Source organism: Aegilops tauschii, chromosome 1, assembly GCF_002575655.3.
Source record: "Aegilops tauschii subsp. strangulata cultivar AL8/78 chromosome 1, Aet v6.0, whole genome shotgun sequence".
Lineage (NCBI taxonomy): Eukaryota > Viridiplantae > Streptophyta > Magnoliopsida > Poales > Poaceae > Aegilops > Aegilops tauschii.
In genome coordinates, this window is record NC_053035.3 from 405,396,398 (window position 1) to 405,415,809 (window position 19,412).

General features: G+C 46.5%; 1 protein-coding gene across 1 annotated transcript; it reads left to right on the plus strand.

Annotated features, from left to right (window-relative positions):
- The first annotated feature begins 4 nt into the window (after positions 1 to 4).
- On the plus strand, positions 5 to 2,196 carry LOC141023041 (uncharacterized). Its single transcript, XM_073499345.1, has one exon. The coding sequence runs from the start codon at positions 5 to 7 to the stop codon at positions 785 to 787; it is 783 nt and encodes a 260-aa protein (XP_073355446.1). The 3' UTR covers positions 788 to 2,196.
- Positions 2,197 to 19,412: the final 17,216 nt, after the last annotated feature.

A 19,412-nucleotide genomic window follows, 5' to 3' on the forward strand; every position in this document is an offset into this window, starting at 1 on the left:
GCAAATGACAAATCTGGTTCGATGGCTCTTCTCCACTACCCGCTTTACTACTTTCTATTTTTTCTTATGTATTAAGTTTCCCTTAATATATAATTTTATATTACTTTCGATTTGTATATTTGTATTCCTTTGTCGTTTTATATTATGCCTAATACCAATTTGCAATCTTTTTAGTTCGTGCTTCGTCGGCTCCTCCTTTCTGATCACTCTCCCGCCGGAGATTCAAGACCCCCAGGCTCTAGCTCATTTAGCAGGGCTAAACTTCTATCTGAGTCTTTACGAGCAGGATCCGGGATGGGTTACGTTCATTCAGAACGAGCTTAATCACAATACCCCCCTGGAAGACATACCTGGGCGGCTTAAGCTCTTCCTAATGGAAGAAAAGCTCTCTTCTATGCGACAAGATGTCATTCAGGAATTTGTGGCGCTTTATCAAAGAGTAGGGCCTTATCTACCGATCGAGCCCTACTTGGTCGATGAAGCGCTTCGTTCCTATCTGGACCATATTCACGCAACTGATTCTTTCACTGTTCTCCAAGCGTCTTATCAAGATCTGCGGGAGAATGAGGGAGGATCCGTTTTCTTTCGAAATGCTGTTTCCCACAACCGGGATCTCCTTGAGGCGGAAAGCTCCGCAAGGAGGTGCCTGGAAGTGGAACAGAGGATCCGGTGGGAAGAAATCCCCAAGAGCAAGGCAAGTCTCGAAAGAGCTGAGCACGAGCATGCTCTCGACTTGTTTAAGTCGGAGGATCTTAGAAGGGAATTAGAAAAAAAAAGAGCGGGGTAGCTCAGTAATTCTGATTCTTTTCTCTTCCAGCCCCCGGGCCCCTCTTTCTTTTCTCTTCCAGCCCCCCGGCCCCTCTTTGATAAGGAAAGTTTTCATTTCTCAAATAAAAAATGACAAATATGGTTCGATGGCTCTTCTCTACTAACCACAAGGATATTGGGACTCTCTATTTCATCTTCGGTGCCATTGCAGGAGTGATGGGCACATGCTTCTCCGTACTGATTCGTATGGAATTAGCCCGACCCGGCGATCAAATTCTTGGTGGGAATCATCAACTTTATAATGTTTTAATAACGGCTCATGCTTTTTTAATGATCTTTTTTATGGTTATGCCGGCGATGATAGGTGGATTTGGTAATTGGTTTGTTCCGATTCTGATAGGTGCACCTGACATGGCATTTCCACGATTAAATAATATATCATTCTGGTTGTTGCCACCAAGTCTCTTGCTCCTATTAAGCTCAGCCTTAGTAGAAGTGGGCAGCGGCACTGGGTGGACAGTCTATCCGCCCTTAAGTGGTATTACCAGCCATTCTGGAGGAGCAGTTGATTTAGCAATTTTTAGTCTTCATCTATCAGGTATTTCATCAATTTTAGGTTCTATCAATTTTATAACAACTATCTTCAACATGCGTGGACCTGGAATGACTATGCATAGATTACCACTTTTTGTGTGGTCCGTTCTAGTGACAGCATTCCTACTTTTATTATCACTTCCGGTACTGGCGGGGGCAATTACAATGTTATTAACCGATCGAAACTTTAATACAACCTTTTTTGATCCTGCAGGAGGGGGAGACCCAATATTATACCAGCATCTCTTTTGGTTCTTCGGTCATCCAGAGGTGTATATTCTCATTCTGCCTGGATTTGGTATTATTAGTCATATCGTATCGACCTTTTCAAGAAAACCGGTCTTCGGGTATCTAGGCATGGTTTATGCCATGATAAGTATAGGTGTTCTTGGATTTCTAGTTTGGGCTCATCATATGTTTACTGTGGGCTTAGACGTTGATACGCGTGCCTACTTCACCGCAGCTACCATGATCATAGCTGTGCCCACAGGAATCAAAATCTTTAGTTGGATCGCTACCATGTGGGGAGGTTCGATACAATACAAAACACCCATGTTATTTGCTGTAGGGTTCATCTTTTTGTTCACCATAGGAGGGCTCACTGGAATAGTTCTAGCAAACTCTGGGCTAGACATTGCTCTACATGATACTTATTATGTGGTTGCACATTTCCATTATGTACTTTCTATGGGAGCCGTTTTTGCTTTATTTGCTGGATTTTACTATTGGGTGGGTAAAATCTTTGGTCGGACATATCCTGAAACTTTAGGCCAAATCCATTTTTGGATCACTTTTTTCGGGGTTAATCTGACCTTCTTTCCCATGCATTTCTTAGGGCTTTCGGGTATGCCACGTCGCATTCCAGATTATCCAGATGCTTACGCCGGATGGAATGCTCTGAGCAGTTTCGGTTCTTATATATCCGTAGTTGGGATTCGTCGTTTCTTCGTAGTTGTCGCAATCACTTCAAGCAGTGGAAAGAACCAAAAATGTGCGGAAAGTCCTTGGGCTGTTGAACAGAATCCAACCACACTAGAATGGTTGGTACAAAGCCCTCCGGCCTTTCATACTTTTGGAGAACTTCCTGCGGTAAAAGAGACAAAAAGCTAAAAAAAAACCTCTCCTAACTATGAAGGAAGTTTCATAGAGATAGGTGTGGGGAAATAAGTTCTTCATTTGAAGAGTTAGTTGGCTGGCCTACCGGCCCGCAGATTAGGTTGGCTTTTATCGCCAACTGAACTGCGTAACCAAAGCGATTCCTTCTTGGTGGAGATAGGTGGGTCCTGGTCCAACCTAAGTCAGTTCGAACCTGACGGGTCGTTCGTTCGTGTGGAGAATCTCTCTCCTTACTCAGGATTTCTTTATCTTCGAGGCGAGGCATATTCATATGTCGAAGAAGGGGGAAGTGTCTCCATTTACGCTCATAGAACCCGGAAAAAAGAATATACCGTCGTTTAAGGACCAAGGATGCGATGTGAGAAGCGTAGGTCGGAGTAGCAGGAGTATGCGACAAGCAGTTGCATGTTTGATGTGGGTCTGTAACGAGATGAATTAGAACACTTGGAATCCTCGCGGATATAGCTGCCACGAGGGCTCTTTCCCACTTAATAGATTCATTCCTTCGTTACGGCGGTTGAGGGTACCTGCCGTTCAGAGATGCTATCAGAGTAGGAAAGTTAGCCAAGTTATCCTGCCTAGTTTAGATAAAGCACCCCGATCATACCAGACGCAACCCGATCATTGTATACATAACATAGTGGAATTTGAGTAAATTCTCTCTGCCTTTCCCATTTCCAATTCAAAAACCACTAGGCATAGAAGGAAATCTTTCCCGGTAGAAGGTTCTCAGTAATCAGCAGTGGGAATAAGCCCTTCCAGTCTTTTTCGCCTAAGAAGGTTTTGGAGGAGGAACCTATGGGAACGGCAGTCCTGCATCGAGATTATTAGTTGCTTACCGCTGCACATTTTATCAAGATCAACCTGTGGGAATAGCCGTCCCTTCCTTACCAAAGAAAGAAAAAAGGAATGACGCGGTCTGGTTTACAAGTAAGAAAGAAATAGGATAAGGGTAAAGGTGACGTTTTAGCTCTTCGTTCCGCTCTTGGTTTACAGGCTTTGTTAACCGGACCGGAAAAGGGGGCATTTTCTGGGTAGGTTTCCCTATTAAGTCAGCACCGGATCAAGATTGGAGACCCACCACAAGCAGAGAACAAAAAGCCTAAGAGTGGTGACCAACCATCTGCAAAAGGAGTAACAGAGCAAAGCGGAGAAGAGAAGGGGGAAGAAAAAAGGTTCCTAACTCATTGGATAGCTTAATCTATTGGTCAGGGATCCCATCTTTACTTTATTTAGGTGCCTAGACTTTTCGGGGCATAGGGTAGATTTCACAGTCCTTTAAGTGAATACGCCTTCTCTTTATGTATAGAGCTCTTAAAGAATGGATCAGCTCCTAGCGAAAAAGTCCAAGGTCTGAATACCAAGAGCGGTCAAACACAGTGATCGGTCCCGGTCAATGGGTAGAAAAGCCCGCCCTATAATCTGAAGTAGTCTTCGACTAGGTATATAAAATGGATAAAAAGAAAGAAGGGGAGGAGAGGAGATAGATGCATTTCACTAGGCGTATATGATATTGGAAAGAATGGAATCGAGTAAGCTTAGGCCAACCGATAAGTCATCTTTGTGTAACTTCCCATATGCCTACTTCTAAGCTAAAGTAAGGAAATAGGGTGAGATAAGCAAGAATGAGCCGAACGAAGACGTAAGGTTTGTTTAGATGTAGTCTTTGTGCTTTTCAAGTTGCTTCTTGCGAAATCAACTAAGTTCGAAAAAGCCATGCCCAGGTTTCCGGGAGTTTAGATAAGATATGTCAGCTGTTGGAGGATCAATATTATCCGGGGGATCCATATATTATGAGGGAGTATAGAGAGGGGGTCTAGAGATAGTACAGTCTGTAGTGAACCTATTCATTAAATGGACTTTTCCCTTACCTCTCATCAGCTTCCCTTTCCCTCGCCGGTGCAGTGCCATCTGGATACCTCATAAATAAATCAAGCAGGCCGGCTAGTAAGCGATCCCGAGGGGCTATCTTCTCTCCCATGCTGGTGCCTTGCTTAACTCAAGTATAAAGTGGAAATTAAAGCCAAAATCCGGGGTGATAAAATTCCATTTGAATCTTGAGATCCAAGAAGAAGGATAGCTTCATGAGTTCGTTCTGACTCCTAGCTTAGCTGGAAAGCTTTTGCTTGTATCTGGCAGTGGGTGTAACATCCATCATACTCAAACAGAAGAAGGTTTGCTTATCTAGCTCCAAGGCAGTTATAATCATTTACAGAACCAGGGTTTGCACCTACTGAGGAGGAGAAAGGGCCGACGACCCATACTAGAACTCCAAGATAAGATCTTTCAGTCGATCAGACGGCCGAGGCCTTTAATAAGGTCCGGTTGTGCCAACGAGTTCTTCTAGTTATGAATCGCCGTAGGGAGGTAGCATTACATTTTTATTAGCAAAATAGAGCTCCTCATAGAAAAGAATGGCGAAGAAAGTGTTAGAGTACTTTCTTTCTGTTCAGTCCTGGAACTTATTCTTTTCCGATCGACCTATCAACAGTAGCGATCATACCCCGTCGAGCGAGTTAGGAGCTGCTCACAAAGAAGGCCGAAACCAGATGAGATGGCCGAAGCAGATACCAGAGAATAGGTTCCTTCACCGAAGTCTACTTTATTTTAGAATTCAAATTCAATTGATGCCGCACAGGCTGACCATTTAAAATAGGTGGAAACGGGAGACTGGAGAAGATGATCACACTTTGGAAGAGAGACAGTCGCGTACCTGCCCCGGGAGGGGGCTTTTGTTCGATACAATCACTGAACTCAACCGCTTAGACTGGAGATGGCACTTGAAAACTCGTACAGAAATCTATCAACTTGACTTAGAGGAAGAAGTGGCAGGGGGTAGGTCGGCTGTTTTAAGTCCGGATGGTTCCTCTTGTTGGCATGGCGTTGGTATGCCTCGCTATCCTTCAACTCTGGATCCGCCATCCTTCAAAACAACAACTACCAAAACACGAACTCAACGGCTTAGAACCGTAAACCATATACCTTCTCGGTAAAACACATCTCAAACAGATTATTATCGAAATGAATGGATTTTATCGCCTTAAGTAAGAGAAAAGGTTTGTGCTTTCGCCAGAAATTGACTACCTACCCATTGATTGGATTTCTTCTTCTCCCAGATCCAATAGAAGTTTCCAATGAGTCATTGCCAACTGCTTTAGCAGGAATGATCGAAAGCAGCAGGGGTTTAGTGATCAAGCTCTCACTTTAAAGTCCCTGCCAGCAATACCAATCCCATGCTCTTCGATGGTTCTTACGCTCTGAAAAGAATCCTTCTAAGCTTTCCTCCTAAAAAGAACCTACGTTCCATTATAGACATAGAATCTATCGTTGACCTACCCAAAGTCTTCTTTTGGTTCCTAGAACCATGCAGGAAAATCACTTGAGCAGTGACAGGTCAGCATCAATGGTTTTGAGATGAAAAAAATCAGTCAAACAACACTGGCAGATCGGCAATCCGATCGGGACCTTCGCACTTGACCATCGTAAAGGGATCGTTGTTGCTTGGTCGATCGATCCGTCCTTCCACCCCAAAGCTGGTAATCCAGATCAGAGTTCTTTGGATGGCATGTAATGGATTTCATTATGAAAAGGGTCATTTTTTTGATGTTGTAAACTTCATATCCAGAGAAATGGATGACTGGCTGAGGGACATATAGATTACTTCAGATCTCCACCTTCCTATGCTATGTATGCCAACCTTGATCTAATAAGTGGTCTTAATTAATATGCAAGATAGGATAATATTATACAAATGGTTGGTTTTGTTCAATACTTAGGTAGGGCTGACTACGCCACCTCAGCAGCTGGGACTGGAATTGCTTACAATGCATCTGGCCACTGACTGAATTCGAAGTAGGGCCAGTGTATAAAGACCGGCTTATCTCTCTTAAGACTTAGTCCACTTTCTACTAGAATCAGATTTTCTAGTTTGCAAGCAGGTGTGCCAGCTGTAACAAAAACTTACGGCTTAGGTGGATTTCTTTAGTCAGTCTATAACTCAGGCTTTTCTTTATAGGACTCCCACACAAGTAAGTAGCTAGCTAGCTGGTATTGCCAAAGCCAAAAACACTGCTGCATTCGAAAAGGCGAACCGCGCGGACCCGACTTCTTCCTTTTATGCTGAAACTAGGGCTCCCTCTGGGTAATTCTACCTATCCGTTTGGACCACGTACCTAGATCAAGTCAATCATTTCAATCTAAGTTGTCCTCAGCTACAGCAAAAACAGAAGAAAGCAACAAGTTCTCCGTTTCCTGTTCCCAAAGGGTGTGAATGGAATCAATAATTATATATATATATATAAAGTTGACGTAAGCTGTATGCATTCGGTGCCCTCAAGTAGGTACGACTATGGATCATTCTATTCCTTTCCTTTAGGTAGTCCTAAAAAGCAAAACGTAATGGTAGAGGATGAAGGAAACAAAGAATGAAGTCTGCACCTTTGACTACTGATGAACCGCCATTTCGTTCTTTTCTTCTTTGTTCGGCTTTCACAAGCAAGATACCTTGAAGCAGGTGACAGTCTATAGCCCAGGAGAGTACCATTGCTGACATGATACAATTGGCCTTCCTCTTCAGATTTATTTAGAACTTCAAGCGTTCAAGGCAAGGTTGTGCAATCTCTCGTACCTGCGAGAAAAGGGCTTATTTACTACTTTTTATCGATCAATGGTCCACCGGTCCCATCCAATGAGTGGTATCTGAGTATCATAGTATCATAAGAAAGTTCATTTGTACACCCGCTTATCTTTCTATAGAAACTTATCTCTAAATGATTTTTAGATAGGATGTTTCTGGAATTACCCCTGCTACGTAGAATGGGATAGTGTCAACGTCCTTCATTATAGTACCGAAGATGCTCGTAGGCTGGTCGATGGAAAGGATGGCTTTTATTCAAAGAGATGGAGATCCTGGTTTAGCAGCGGTTGCCCGTCCTTGGGTTTATGTCGAGCTTTTCGTATTAAGCACTGGGAGCAGAGAAATCCTAGGGTTGCTTTGTCTTCCTCTTCTGTTCTTAAATATAACTGAAAAGCATCCTGTTTCTTTAGTTGCCTCAAAGCTCAGGATCTCCCCATGTTTCTTCTGGAGATGTGTCAGTGGCTTTGCAATGATGCCGAAATGGCGAACGAAGCGCCTGTAATAGCCGGCCAAACCTAAGAAGCTGCGGACTTCTTTGACTGATTGCGGAGAAGACCAGTTGGCAATGTTCTTAATTTTGTGGGTTTCAGTGGCAACCCCATGCTGGCTGATAGTATGGCCCAAATAGGATAACTGGCGTTGAGCGAAAGAGCACTTTGAGCGTTTGACTTGCCATTGATCCCTTCTTAACAACTCAAGCACTGATTGCAAGTGGATTGTGTGATCTTCAAGAGAGGCACTGTAGACTAAAATGTCGTCAAATAACACCAGGGCGCATTTGCGCAGAAGGGGTTTGTTTGAGAGTGGCGTTCATGGCTCCCAAGAAGGTGGCTGGTGCTCCCGCGAGGCCGAAGGACATGACCTTGTACTCGTAGTGCCCTTCCAGAGTCTGGAAGGCTGTTTTGAATTCATCGCCAGCTGCCATACGAATCTGGTGATAACCAGCTCTGAGATCGGGTTTAGAAAACCATGAGGCACCAGACATCCAGGAGTTCTTCGACTATGGGCACTGGATACTTGCTGACGACAGTCATCGCATTTAGACAGCGATAATAAATACATAAACGCCAGGAGAAAAAAAAATATAAGATTTTTGGTCATAGAACCCCTGGTACCAATGTTTATAGAACTGTCCAGAATTGATAAAGAGAAGCAGCTTTGAAGTCATGGAGAACGAAAATAGGACCCTGGCTCGAGCCCATCTAGTGATTAAAGGTAAAGTGCTTCGGTACATTGGTGCAGGGGAATGCGTACCTACGCCTTTTAACTACCTTGGGGAGAGCGGACTCGCTGATGACCCTCCTTGGGAAACAAATGAAGTGGGTGGATTGGAGTTCGTCTCCGCCAATTAGAGATACGGTGCTGACCCAAGCTGAGTGAGTGAAGGCTCCGGCTTGACCTACTAGCTGTTTGCTATCAATAAATAACTAGCTGACAATATGCTATGCTTACTCTCCGAGCACTAAAGCTATCGAGAAGTGATGCAACAAAGGTTGTTGAAGGTAAAAACCGTCAAACAGAGAAATCTTAATCGTCAGAACAACGCTGAACCTAACTTGTACAAGAGTTGGTAAGAAAGTGCAAACGTTGAGTAAGAAATCGCCATAGGGCGGCACAAACAGAAAGAAAGGCTTCTGCCAATCGGAATAGGAATGCGAAATCCCAGTAAAAGGGTGTTCAGTCGAAGATAGGAGGATTCCTTTGATCCATACCGTCATCTGACGGACTTCCTGCTGACTTCGTCAATTGCTCTTTATCGCTTAATAGAAGGGAAATTTCATGAGATAGATGAAAAAATGAATATCAATCGAGAAAAAGCTTAAATAGACACAATTCGTAATAGATACAATTCGTAAGGAAGAAGTGATCAAAAGTACGAGGTCGGCATAGGAGATATGATGTGTCGGAGGCAGAAGGCACGGAGAAGTCAAGATCTTCCAAGATAAACCCATTCCGATGCCTATAAAATCAGGTGCACCGCGTCTATACTACAAAAGTGTGATAGGTTTCTTCGTATTTCTTCCGCCGACATCGCTTTCTTATTCCTAACACAATTGTTTAGCTAAGTTTGCTAACGAATCAGGGAGAATCAACAACGAACACCGCATTTTGAAAAGGAGACGTGATTTATTCCTACCGTCCTGAACACGTCTAGAAACAGCAACCTCGTACATAATACCATTTCGCATTACAGTATCCACTTTCAAGTCGGGGTGAAACTTACTAAGATGTTGGGTCATCAGAATACCATCGAATCGACTCATGTTATGAAAGTAAATAATTAGTGACTTTCTTTGTTTGCTTACAACAGAAAGTATTCCATTTATGAATGCTTGGAGTACACAATCACTTCGATCATAAAATGATGGGTGCGTATTTATGTATTCGTGGGAACTATAATGATTAATATAAATCTTTGATAGTTTCTTGTCTGAATTGACAGTCATAAAGGCGGCTGCATAAGCGTGGTGGCGGGGAAGATTTTGGATTCTATTATCTCCGCGGGAACATAGTTCCGATCCAACAAGGGAATGGTTTCAATGTCACCTACAAGGAATACTGATGGTTTAGGAGGTTGCCCTTTATAATCAGGGTCTGCTTCCAGTTCCTTAAGGTATTTATCCATTTTTAGCTTATTCTTATTTGGAAGTTTGGTAATGTATGATGGGAATCTTGAATTATTTTTACATATAGGTTCTTCCGCATGATTTTCCATATCACTTTGTGAAAAAAAGAGATCTCATTAATGCTTCTCAAAATAGTTATAGCAATCCCTCGCCATCTGAGCCAGAACGAATCCCAGTCAAATCTCTAAATGCTTTTGGCATTCTTTTCCCTCGCATTTCCCTAATTCTTTTATTAATATGGGAATGGGAGCAAATGAGGAGGCATCGAGTCGAAGAAATGAATTGCTCTTTGGCTAGTGGAAATGGGGTTCTTGTCGTCAACGAAGTAACTGCTCTATTTGGAGAGTGGAGCCAGCCTCAAAGCCGCCTTGGTTCTATAGTAATCTCTCAGCGTTTGAGTTGACTAATCCGATGGTACTTGAAGAAGAGTGAAACGACGAGATTTCCTTATAGGAGGAGAAAGGGATTCCTGTTGCTTTTGGGTGGGTCCAATCAAGGTACGAAAAAACTCTTTTCCCACGGCTCACTAATACGATCCTATCTTACCATTCTTCTATCCTTCTTCATCACGGGACAGAAGCATAACGCTGATCTATGGACGAAGGAAGGTATCAGAAAATTCATTATGACCTAGACCTAAACCAGGCTGATATTGAACAGAGGAGGAGTTCTTGTTACTACTTCTCGCTGGCACCAAAAGAAGTTTCGCCTGATTCGGACCTTTTGTGGTGGTCTGCCGAGGACAGCACCTAAAAACAACCCTTGTGCCATGGAATATTCCCTTTTACGATTGGAGAACCTGGCTTTGATGACATTCCTGAGGAAGGTATTTCCCCTACTAGGCTCGTTGCTTCGCTTATTAAAGATCAGAGAAGCGAATGCCTCTCGTAATTGATTGAAAAGTGCTCGCCTCTAGTTCCGGCAGATGCCTGCCATGTACCATCCGTGGAGGAAGTAGTGGGTTATTGGAAGTATAGGATTATTTCTCAAGTGTCACCAAGGATACACCCCACTTACTAAATAGGCCTGTGGATGCGGCATCTGGCTCTATGCGATGAAAGCAATGGGAAATGAGATTCTGGGTTTGATTACTGGTACAAACAAGTTCAAAGCTAGCGAGAGCATAAAGAACGGTAGATTCCATTCAACTGGTAGGTCAAGCCCTTACCCATAACACTTATTCAAAATGGGCTATCCGAAAGAGGAGATCAATAATTCCACTATCAATATGGGTAGGCTGCTATATCTAGAAAGAGAAGATGAAAGGTTTTGGATTATTAGCAAAGGTACTTATCTTATTACTCAGCTAGGCACTTACAAACCTATTTATTTACAAGTTCCACATGGGTCTGGTCAGGAAGACTCGGAATCATTCTCACGGCCACCCCACACGGGAGCGGCTTCTCCGCCAATCGATCATCACTTGCATACAAAAAAAAGCCCCTTTTCCAATGGAAACCTGGGGAAATACAGTTGCTCAATTCATTCGATTTCGAAATAGCGTATAAAGTGATTCTTGCAATTTCACTGCAGGCAGCGTAGCAATTCTCGCGGGAATCTCGGTCTTGTTTGGGCCGATTCCTTAACGAGAGCCTAGTCGAAAGCGCCCATAAAAAGAGTAAATCGTTTTCGGTATGGGTACGCTGGCCCCTACGAGGGGCGGTAAGCAAGGTAGAGACCAGGGAGCAGGACCGCGAAGGGTCTTCCCATCTCTTCTTGTTATTGTCTTTGTCCGAGATGCCCGGTTCACCAAATGATAATTCAAATCGAGATTGTGTGAAGTAAAGATCTTTTTCTTGAAAGCGGATTTCTCCCTTCAAAATATCATCCATCTAATTTGTTAAAGTATGGAATTCTCACCCAGAGCTGCGGAACTCACGATATATCACTGAGCCGTGCGACACGGAATGAGCCGCTATTCCCGAGTTTCGATCCGGTGCCCTCCTGCGGCTTACGTCCTAGGTCAAGAAGGGCCTGGACTGGTCCTCGTCCGACGAATTGTCGGTGCTCCAGACGCACGTTAAAGATATGGGAGACAAGAACATTGAACTTGTCAATGTAGTCCAGGTGATGTTAGTTCGCCGGATCCTGCCCTGTCAACACCGGACTTGCAATCTATGGGAATTCGATCCGGCCAGGCACCAAACCTTACGAGAGCTTTTCGGCTCCTTGCACAAGGACATCTGGAAGGTGCTTTTCAAGTCCAGCAAATCATGGCCGAACTCCGCCGAGGACCGCGGGTACCAACTGTCCTGCCCTGCAAGTTCGGTAAGTCATCATACTTTTTATCCGCGTAACCCAAAGGAAGCGCTTAACGTGTTTTATACAACTCTCCTAGGGCTGCACGAAGAAGGCGGAGCGGATCCATTGACCAGCCCTGCTGCCTGAAGAACCAGCCGTCCCACTTCTGACGAAGATGCTGGTCCCGGCGCCTTACAAGGTGCCGAAGAAGACGGCCGAGAAGGAGGCCAAAAAGACCCGGGGCGGCCTTCGTCGCCGCGGCACTTCGGACACAATATCCGAAGGCTCTGATGCCCGTTCCGCCTTCGAAGAGGATGAGGAGGAGGAAGAAGATGAATCCCCTATGGGGGGAAGAAAGAAGAGGACGGCCTCCGTTCACTTGGAGGCTGAGCCGCCTAAAAGGGGAAAGGCTGCTCTTCCGGAGGAGTCCACTGCCGTCGCCGACAGCGGCCCGGCGTGGGATCCCAGGGCCCAGGCCCTGGTGAACTCGTGAGTATATAAAATCCGAGTATGTTTATGCATCCAGACTCATCATGACATAGTATCTGAACCTGAGCCATATTTTTTGGTAGTCCGGCGGGGTCCCATACCAAACAATCCTCATCAGAGGATTCGCTGAGCTCGGATGCTATGGAGAGCGGGACGCCCCCAAAGGCCCCTTCCTCCAAACAGGTGCATAACACCGAGGCTTCGTCCCAGAAGGACCCCGGACAAGTAGGAGAGGAAAAGACTGTGAAGGCGGTGCCTGGAGGTCAAACTTCAGGGGCCGGACACGTGGGGGAGAAAATTCCCATGGGAGCTGACGGCGGGGGCCATCTAGAATTCGGCTCCCAGCCTGATACAGTTCCAGAGACCAATACGGCTCCAGAATCAGGCAGGCAGCCTCTCTCAGCCGGCGGGGACATGCCTGTTACACCGGCAACCTCTATCCAACCAGAGTTGTCGGATGCTTTGTTGGTGGCGCTGAAGAGCGCCTCCATCGTCAATGAACACCGTGCCCTTATGGGTGCGGTGATTGAGAAGATTTAGTCTGCTGAGAGTGGACTGAATGGAGCCTGTATCAGCCTTATAAAAGGTTTTGAGGTATGTTTTATGAGGTTTCGAAGAGTGTCATGGTATGGATAGTAGCCCCTGATACACTGTTCGGTGAAAGAAAGAATCGGACAGAGGATCAAATTTATGTTCGCAGGAAGACTCATTGAATGACATCTATTTCTCTTTTGTATAAGCAGGCGTCTGTAGCGGCTGCTACCGCTCATACTGCGGAGATCTCCGGACTAAATCAAAATCTGGAGCGGGCCAAAGAAGAACTTGGCCAATTGAAAATGCAGTTGGGGGATAAACAAGGTATGCACTAGTCTTGTTCGCGTTTATTGCGAATGAATTTTTAGTATGATGAAATAAGCTTCATGATTTGCGCTAGGTGTCGGTGTCAAAACCGGCGGATCTCGGGTAGGTGGTCCCAAACTGTCCGTCTAAGGTGGATGGTAACAGGAGGCGGGGGACACAATGTTTACCCAGGTTCGGGCCCTCTCGATGGAGGTAATACCCTACTTCCTGCTTGATTGATCTTGATGATATGAGTATTACAAGAGTTGACATACCACGAGCTCATAGAGGCTAAACCCTAGAAGCTAGCCTATGGTATGATTGTTGTTGTCCTACGGACTAAACCCTCCGGTTTATATAGACAACGGAGGGGGCTAGGGTTACACAGAGTCGGTTACAAGGGAGGAGATCTGTATATCCGTATCGCAAGCTTGCCTTCCACACCAAGGAGAGTCCCATTCGGACACGGGACGAAGTCTTCAATCTTGTATCTTCATAGTCCAACAGTCCGGCCAAAAGATATAGTCCGGCTGTCCGAGGAACCCCTAATCCAGGACTCCCTCAGTAACCCCTGAACCAGGCTATAATGACGATGAGTCCGGCGCGCAGATTTGTCTTTGGCATTGCAAGGCGGGTTCTTCCTCTGAATACTCCATAGAAGATCTTGAACACAAGGATAGTATCCGGCTCTGCAAAACAAGTTCTACATACCACCGTAGAGAGAATAACAGTTCCACAAATCTAATCTGCTGACGATTTTTCATAACGTCCTGATCATTATTCAAACCGTTTTTCTCAATCAGCCTGCCACTGCATGTTTTGCGAGGTGATTTTATTGGCACGTCTTGTCGAAGCAGAGATCGTGTCCCCCTTATTACGGGATTCTCATCAATACGGATGTGGGTAACCCAATCGTGCCCGTTCGTATGACTCCTCGATTTTAGGCAAGTCCCAAACGGCCACGCGAAGGACGCTTGATATTCGTCCCCTTTATAAAGAGGCCAAGGCATGTCCTTTTCTTCTCGTACTCAATCGAATCCTTCCCCCACCTCGAGTTCCAACACCCAAGGCTCATGCTAGGCGCTTCGGACCCTCAATCATGTCTGGATCCAACCTTCAAGGTCGGTGGATGCCCTCCTCTGTCACAGAGGAAGACATCAAGAAGCTAAGAGAGGCTAGGTACTTGACCGCCGAAATCTCGCACAGGCTACCTGCTCGAGGGCAGGTCATTCCCACTCCCGAACTCGGCGAGAGCATCGTATTCATCTCCCACTTCCTCTGAGGGCTAGGCCTTGTTCTAGATCCCTTTGTTAGGGGGCTCATGTTCTATTACGGGCTGGATTTCCATGACCTGGCCCCGAATTGCATCCTTCACATTTCGTCGTTCATCGTCGTGTGTGAAGCCTTCCTCCGCATTACCCCACACTTCGGCTTATGGCTCAAGACCTTCAATGTGAAGCCAAAGATGATTGAGGGGCGACACGCAGAGTGCGGAGGTGCCGTAATAAGCAAAGGCGCCGATGTTCCATGGCCAAAGGGTTCCTTCCCGGAGGTGTCCAGTTTATGGCAACGGGGGTGGTTTTACATTACAGCCCCCCGTGGTACTAAGTGGGTGGCCGCCCCTGCCTTTCGCTCGCCCCCCCCCCCCCCCCCCCGCCACAACTGACGTCATGGATCAACAAGGGGCCAGACTGGGGGCCAGTAAATGATGTGCCTATATTGCAGAGTCGCATCCGAGATCTCCTCGAGAGAGATGTCAGCCTGGCCACGGTAATGCAAGTCATGCTGGTTCGTCGAGTCCCGCCTTGCAAACGTCGACCCCTCCGTATGTGGGAGTTCAACTCGGAAGGACCGCGAGCTATTCAGCACTTCCTCGGCATGACGCTCGTAGAGATGTACAAATTGTTCTCTGAACCACAAATAAGGTGTCCGGACACCACCAAGGATGCGGGTCTGAGCTGCAATCGTCCAGATACCCAAGTAAGTAGTCCCTCGGCCGAACACGTTGTCTCTTTATTTATCACAACATTATTTTGAAAAGTCGCTCTTTGACCAGGACTGGGTAAAAAAGGCGAAGATGATCAGGTGTTCGGCCCCCCTTCCCGAAGGCTCAGCAGATCCAGTACTGGCCAGAATGCTTGAGCTGGCACCTTATCAGGCGTTCTCAGGGGAAGGTAAAAGGGGGGAATAAAGAGGCTGAAAGCGGGCCTCGCGCATTGTTCATCCAAACCGGGGGAATTAGCACCTCCGCGAAGGAGGATATCCGGGGAGAAGAATCTGAAATTCCCTCTCCCCAGGGAAGGAAGAGGACCGCCTCTGAAGACTTGGAAACAATGGTTTCCAAACGAGGTAAGAAATCTTCGCCAGAGGGTCCTGCCTCGGAGGGTACCCTTGCCGCACAGTGCCCGCAAGGGGATCAGCCCTCCACCGAGCTGTAAGTAAACAAAACTACTTAATAGTAAAAATATCCTGCTTCATCTCTGAGAATGATAACCGAGACATATATCTTGCAGTCCGGATCGTAGCCCTTCTCGACAGAGTTCGTCTTCGGCGGATCTTCTTCCGGAGATGATGGAGAGCGAAACGCCTCCCCATGCCTCCCTGCCTCATGAAGCGGACGACCCTAAGGTGTCGTCACGGAGGATTTCTCCTGATCCGCCAAGGTCAGAAGGTGACCCTTCGGCCACCCGAAGTCCGGGGTATTCGGCTCCTAAGGAGAGCAACAGAAAGAGTCCGGAACTGTCCGGTGCGCGACCAGACGCACTGATGAATCTTCTGTTGCAAGCGGCTATCTCAGAAACGCATCTTACACTAATGGATACGGTGGTTGAGAGGATTTCATCCGCCGAAAGCGGGTTGCATGAAGCTTTTGTGAGTCTACTGAGAGGCTTTGAGGTACGTGAAGTAATATATATTTTTTGGACGATACCGCACACGCTAGGTGTGGCCTATGCAGATAGTAGCCCCTGAGACTCTGGTTGCTGTCGAAAAAGACGGCAAATAGAGGATCATAGTCCCAGGTAAAAACCGTGCTGCTTTCATGTGCAGGTGGCTGCGGGTCCGGTGGCTAGCCGGACTGGTGAGTTTGCCGAACTGAAGCGGCAACTTGATGCGGCGGATGCCGACATCGTGCTTGTAAATAAGTGGCTTGACGAGGCACAGGGTATGTATTCTCCTAGGATCAATACATATTAAGAGGAGCATGATGCTAGTATCTGTAATATGCTGTGACTGCAGATGGAGCTGTCGCCGTGGAGACCCTTCGGGCGGTACTTGCCCGAGCCAAGGAACAAACCAAGAAGAGTGATGCGGCCGCTCTAAAGGCGGTCGAAGAGATGAGAGCCGAACAGGCTGCGCATTGCCAAAGCAAGGATAAAATAGCCAAGATGGCTATTGAGTTGAAAGATGCCGCCGACCGTTACGAGCTTCTTGAAAAGGAAAACCGAACGAAGATGACGGACTTGGAGAAGGCCATGGTAGGGGCCAAGGACGCCCGCTCTAAAATCAGAGCGGTGAAGGAGGAGCTACGTCAAGCCGGGGATATCGCGGCTGGGAAGCCCTTTTTGTTGCGGACGAAGTTCGGAGATCCTAAGTATGCCCCTCTTGATCAACTCTGGAGTTCTGCAGACGCATACATGGATTTGGCAGCGAGTGCTACTAATGCGGCCGAGTTTTTCAAAGATCAAAAAGATCGTGAAGTGGAAAAGCTGTTCTGGTCACAGTTCAATGTTCCAGTGCGTCCGCTGCTGTTGAATGAGCGAATGGCTGAGTGGGCCGAGCTCCATAGGTTGTCCGGGCTTGCCATGAGTTCTGTTGTGGATCATCTTTGGCCGGAAGGGCCAAGGCCGAATAGTTATTTTAGTTTAGTGCAACAGTTCCTTTGTGTTGTGCCGCGCATCGGCGCTATGAAGAGGTCGGCGTGCATAGAGGGTGCGCGGATGGCACTTGCCCGTGTCAAGACATACTGGGCAGAGATGGAGGCCACCGCTATTGCAACCCAGAGTTCGGTCGTGGGCCGAATATCGGCCGAGCACTACTTTGAAGAAGTCCTTGAAGGCGCTCGTTTAATAGAGGCTCAGTGCTCGAAGAATATTATGTTCTAGTGACATGTATTCCCATTGTAAGAACAATGTTTATTCAATTATAAAGGCTGCATTTATACTTTTGCCTGAAAGTATTATGATGCCTCATGTGCGTCCGTTTATGTATAGATGTATATAACCTGAAAGTTTGCAGTCGTCGGCTTCAGCCCCCACGCATATAATGCGGGGGTGTTCGCAAAAAACGAATATGCACACTTGATCCAACGTCTTGGTCCATGAAGGAGGTGATAGCGCAGCGAACAAGGCAATCGGACTATATTGCTTTAACACTTTCACTCAGCCATAGGAGTTTGACAGTGGGACTACTATATAGCCCCTGGTACCTCCGCGCTCGTCCGAATACGGGGCGCGTACATACATGACCGGGAAACGGCCCTTCGTTAATGCGGAGGAATCCCGAAGATTCCGCTAAGTCATCGAGTGGTTGACCGGTCTCGCGCTTTATCATGACCGTCAGTTTTCGGCTTTCTCTACTGAGGTGCTCATCCGGATGAACCAGGGCACAATCGCAGTAGTTCTTCCGGTGCCACCTTAGCCGATAGAGCGGAACGTAAGGTAGCAAAACACGGGAGCCAGGCAAACCCAACATTTGACCAAAGACATGATTCGGAGCTGATGCATATAAGGCCAAACTCGCGCCGAACACTCCCTAAGGTATTCGGTCTTTATAACATATGCCGGGCTGAGCAATGCCCTTGATAATGAACCCCGAGTGTCCAGGTACGTGCAATGTTCTGACGTGGCGAAATGCCAATAACGTCCGCATCCTTCTCGGTTGTACTGAGTATCCGGAGGATGTGAACAACAAGAGACAGTAAAAAAGGTTTACACAGGGTCTTAATCTAAAAAGAGACCTTTGAGCGGGTCCCTGCTGCACGTCTGCGCCTGTGTCTCCATTGTGCCGTATCCTGGAAGGGTGTAGCACGATTATCATCTGTAAAAGAGAAGAACTTAGGTGAAAGTTGTCGTGCGAAAAATTGGTTATTCTCAGTAAACCATTAATATTCAAGATAAGTAAAGTTGAGCCGAACTAGCCCTGTTTACACGCGGGAAGCCCCTGGTACCGTCTATGGGGGTATAACCATCAAACCAATCTCGGGTTTATCTAAGCTGTTATAGCTAGTAATGCGCCGGACTCGTCTAGCCGTGTCCGCGGTCTTGACGACCGATCATTTATTCTAGTTGGAGGGGCCGTTTAGTGTTCGGCTATTAAAGCCGTCGCACATTCTTCCGCGCGTAAGGAACGCTCAATATTTCCTCTGACTATGATGATGCTACGTGGACCGGGCATCTTAAGCTTGAGAGATGCGGAATGCGGTACTGCATTAAAACGAGCGAAAGCTGTTCTTCCGAGTAGTGCTTGATAGCTGCTTCGGAATGGAGCGATGTCGAAGCTTAACTTTTCACTTCGGAAGTTGTCGGGAGAACCGAATACAACCTCTAGTACTAGAGAGCCCGTACAGCGGGCCTCGGGGCCTGGTATTACTCCTTTAAAGGTAGTATTGCTTTGGCTGATTATTGTCGGGTCTATCCCCATTTTGCGGACTGTGTCCTGATATATCAGATTAAGACTACTGCCGCCGTCCATGAGGACTTGGGTGAGATGGTATCCGTCGATAATTGGGTCTAGCATCAAGGCAGCCCATCCTCCATTCCGGATACTTGTCAGGTGATCCCTGCGATCAAAATTGATTGGGCAAGCCGACCAGGGGTTGAACTTAGGGGTGACGGGCTCTACGGCGCGTATGTTTCGGAGTGCATGTTTGCTTCTCCTCTTCGTCACGTGAATCATGTTCACTGTTTTAACCTCTGGTGGGAACTTTTTCTATCCCCCAGTGTTTTGCTGACGAGGCTCATCCTCGTCTTCACTTGGTGTCTCTCTCCCCTTGTGTTCGTCATTTAGCTTACCGGCCTGCTTGAAGACCCAGCATTCTCTGTGGGTGTGATTTGCAGGTTTATCGGAGGTGCCATGAATCTGACATAGTTTGTCTAGAATCT

Coding starts and splice junctions, on each gene's coding strand:
- LOC141023041 (XM_073499345.1), top strand. CDS start 5: ATGACAAATCTGGTTCGATGGCTCTTCTCCACTACCCGCTTTACTACT.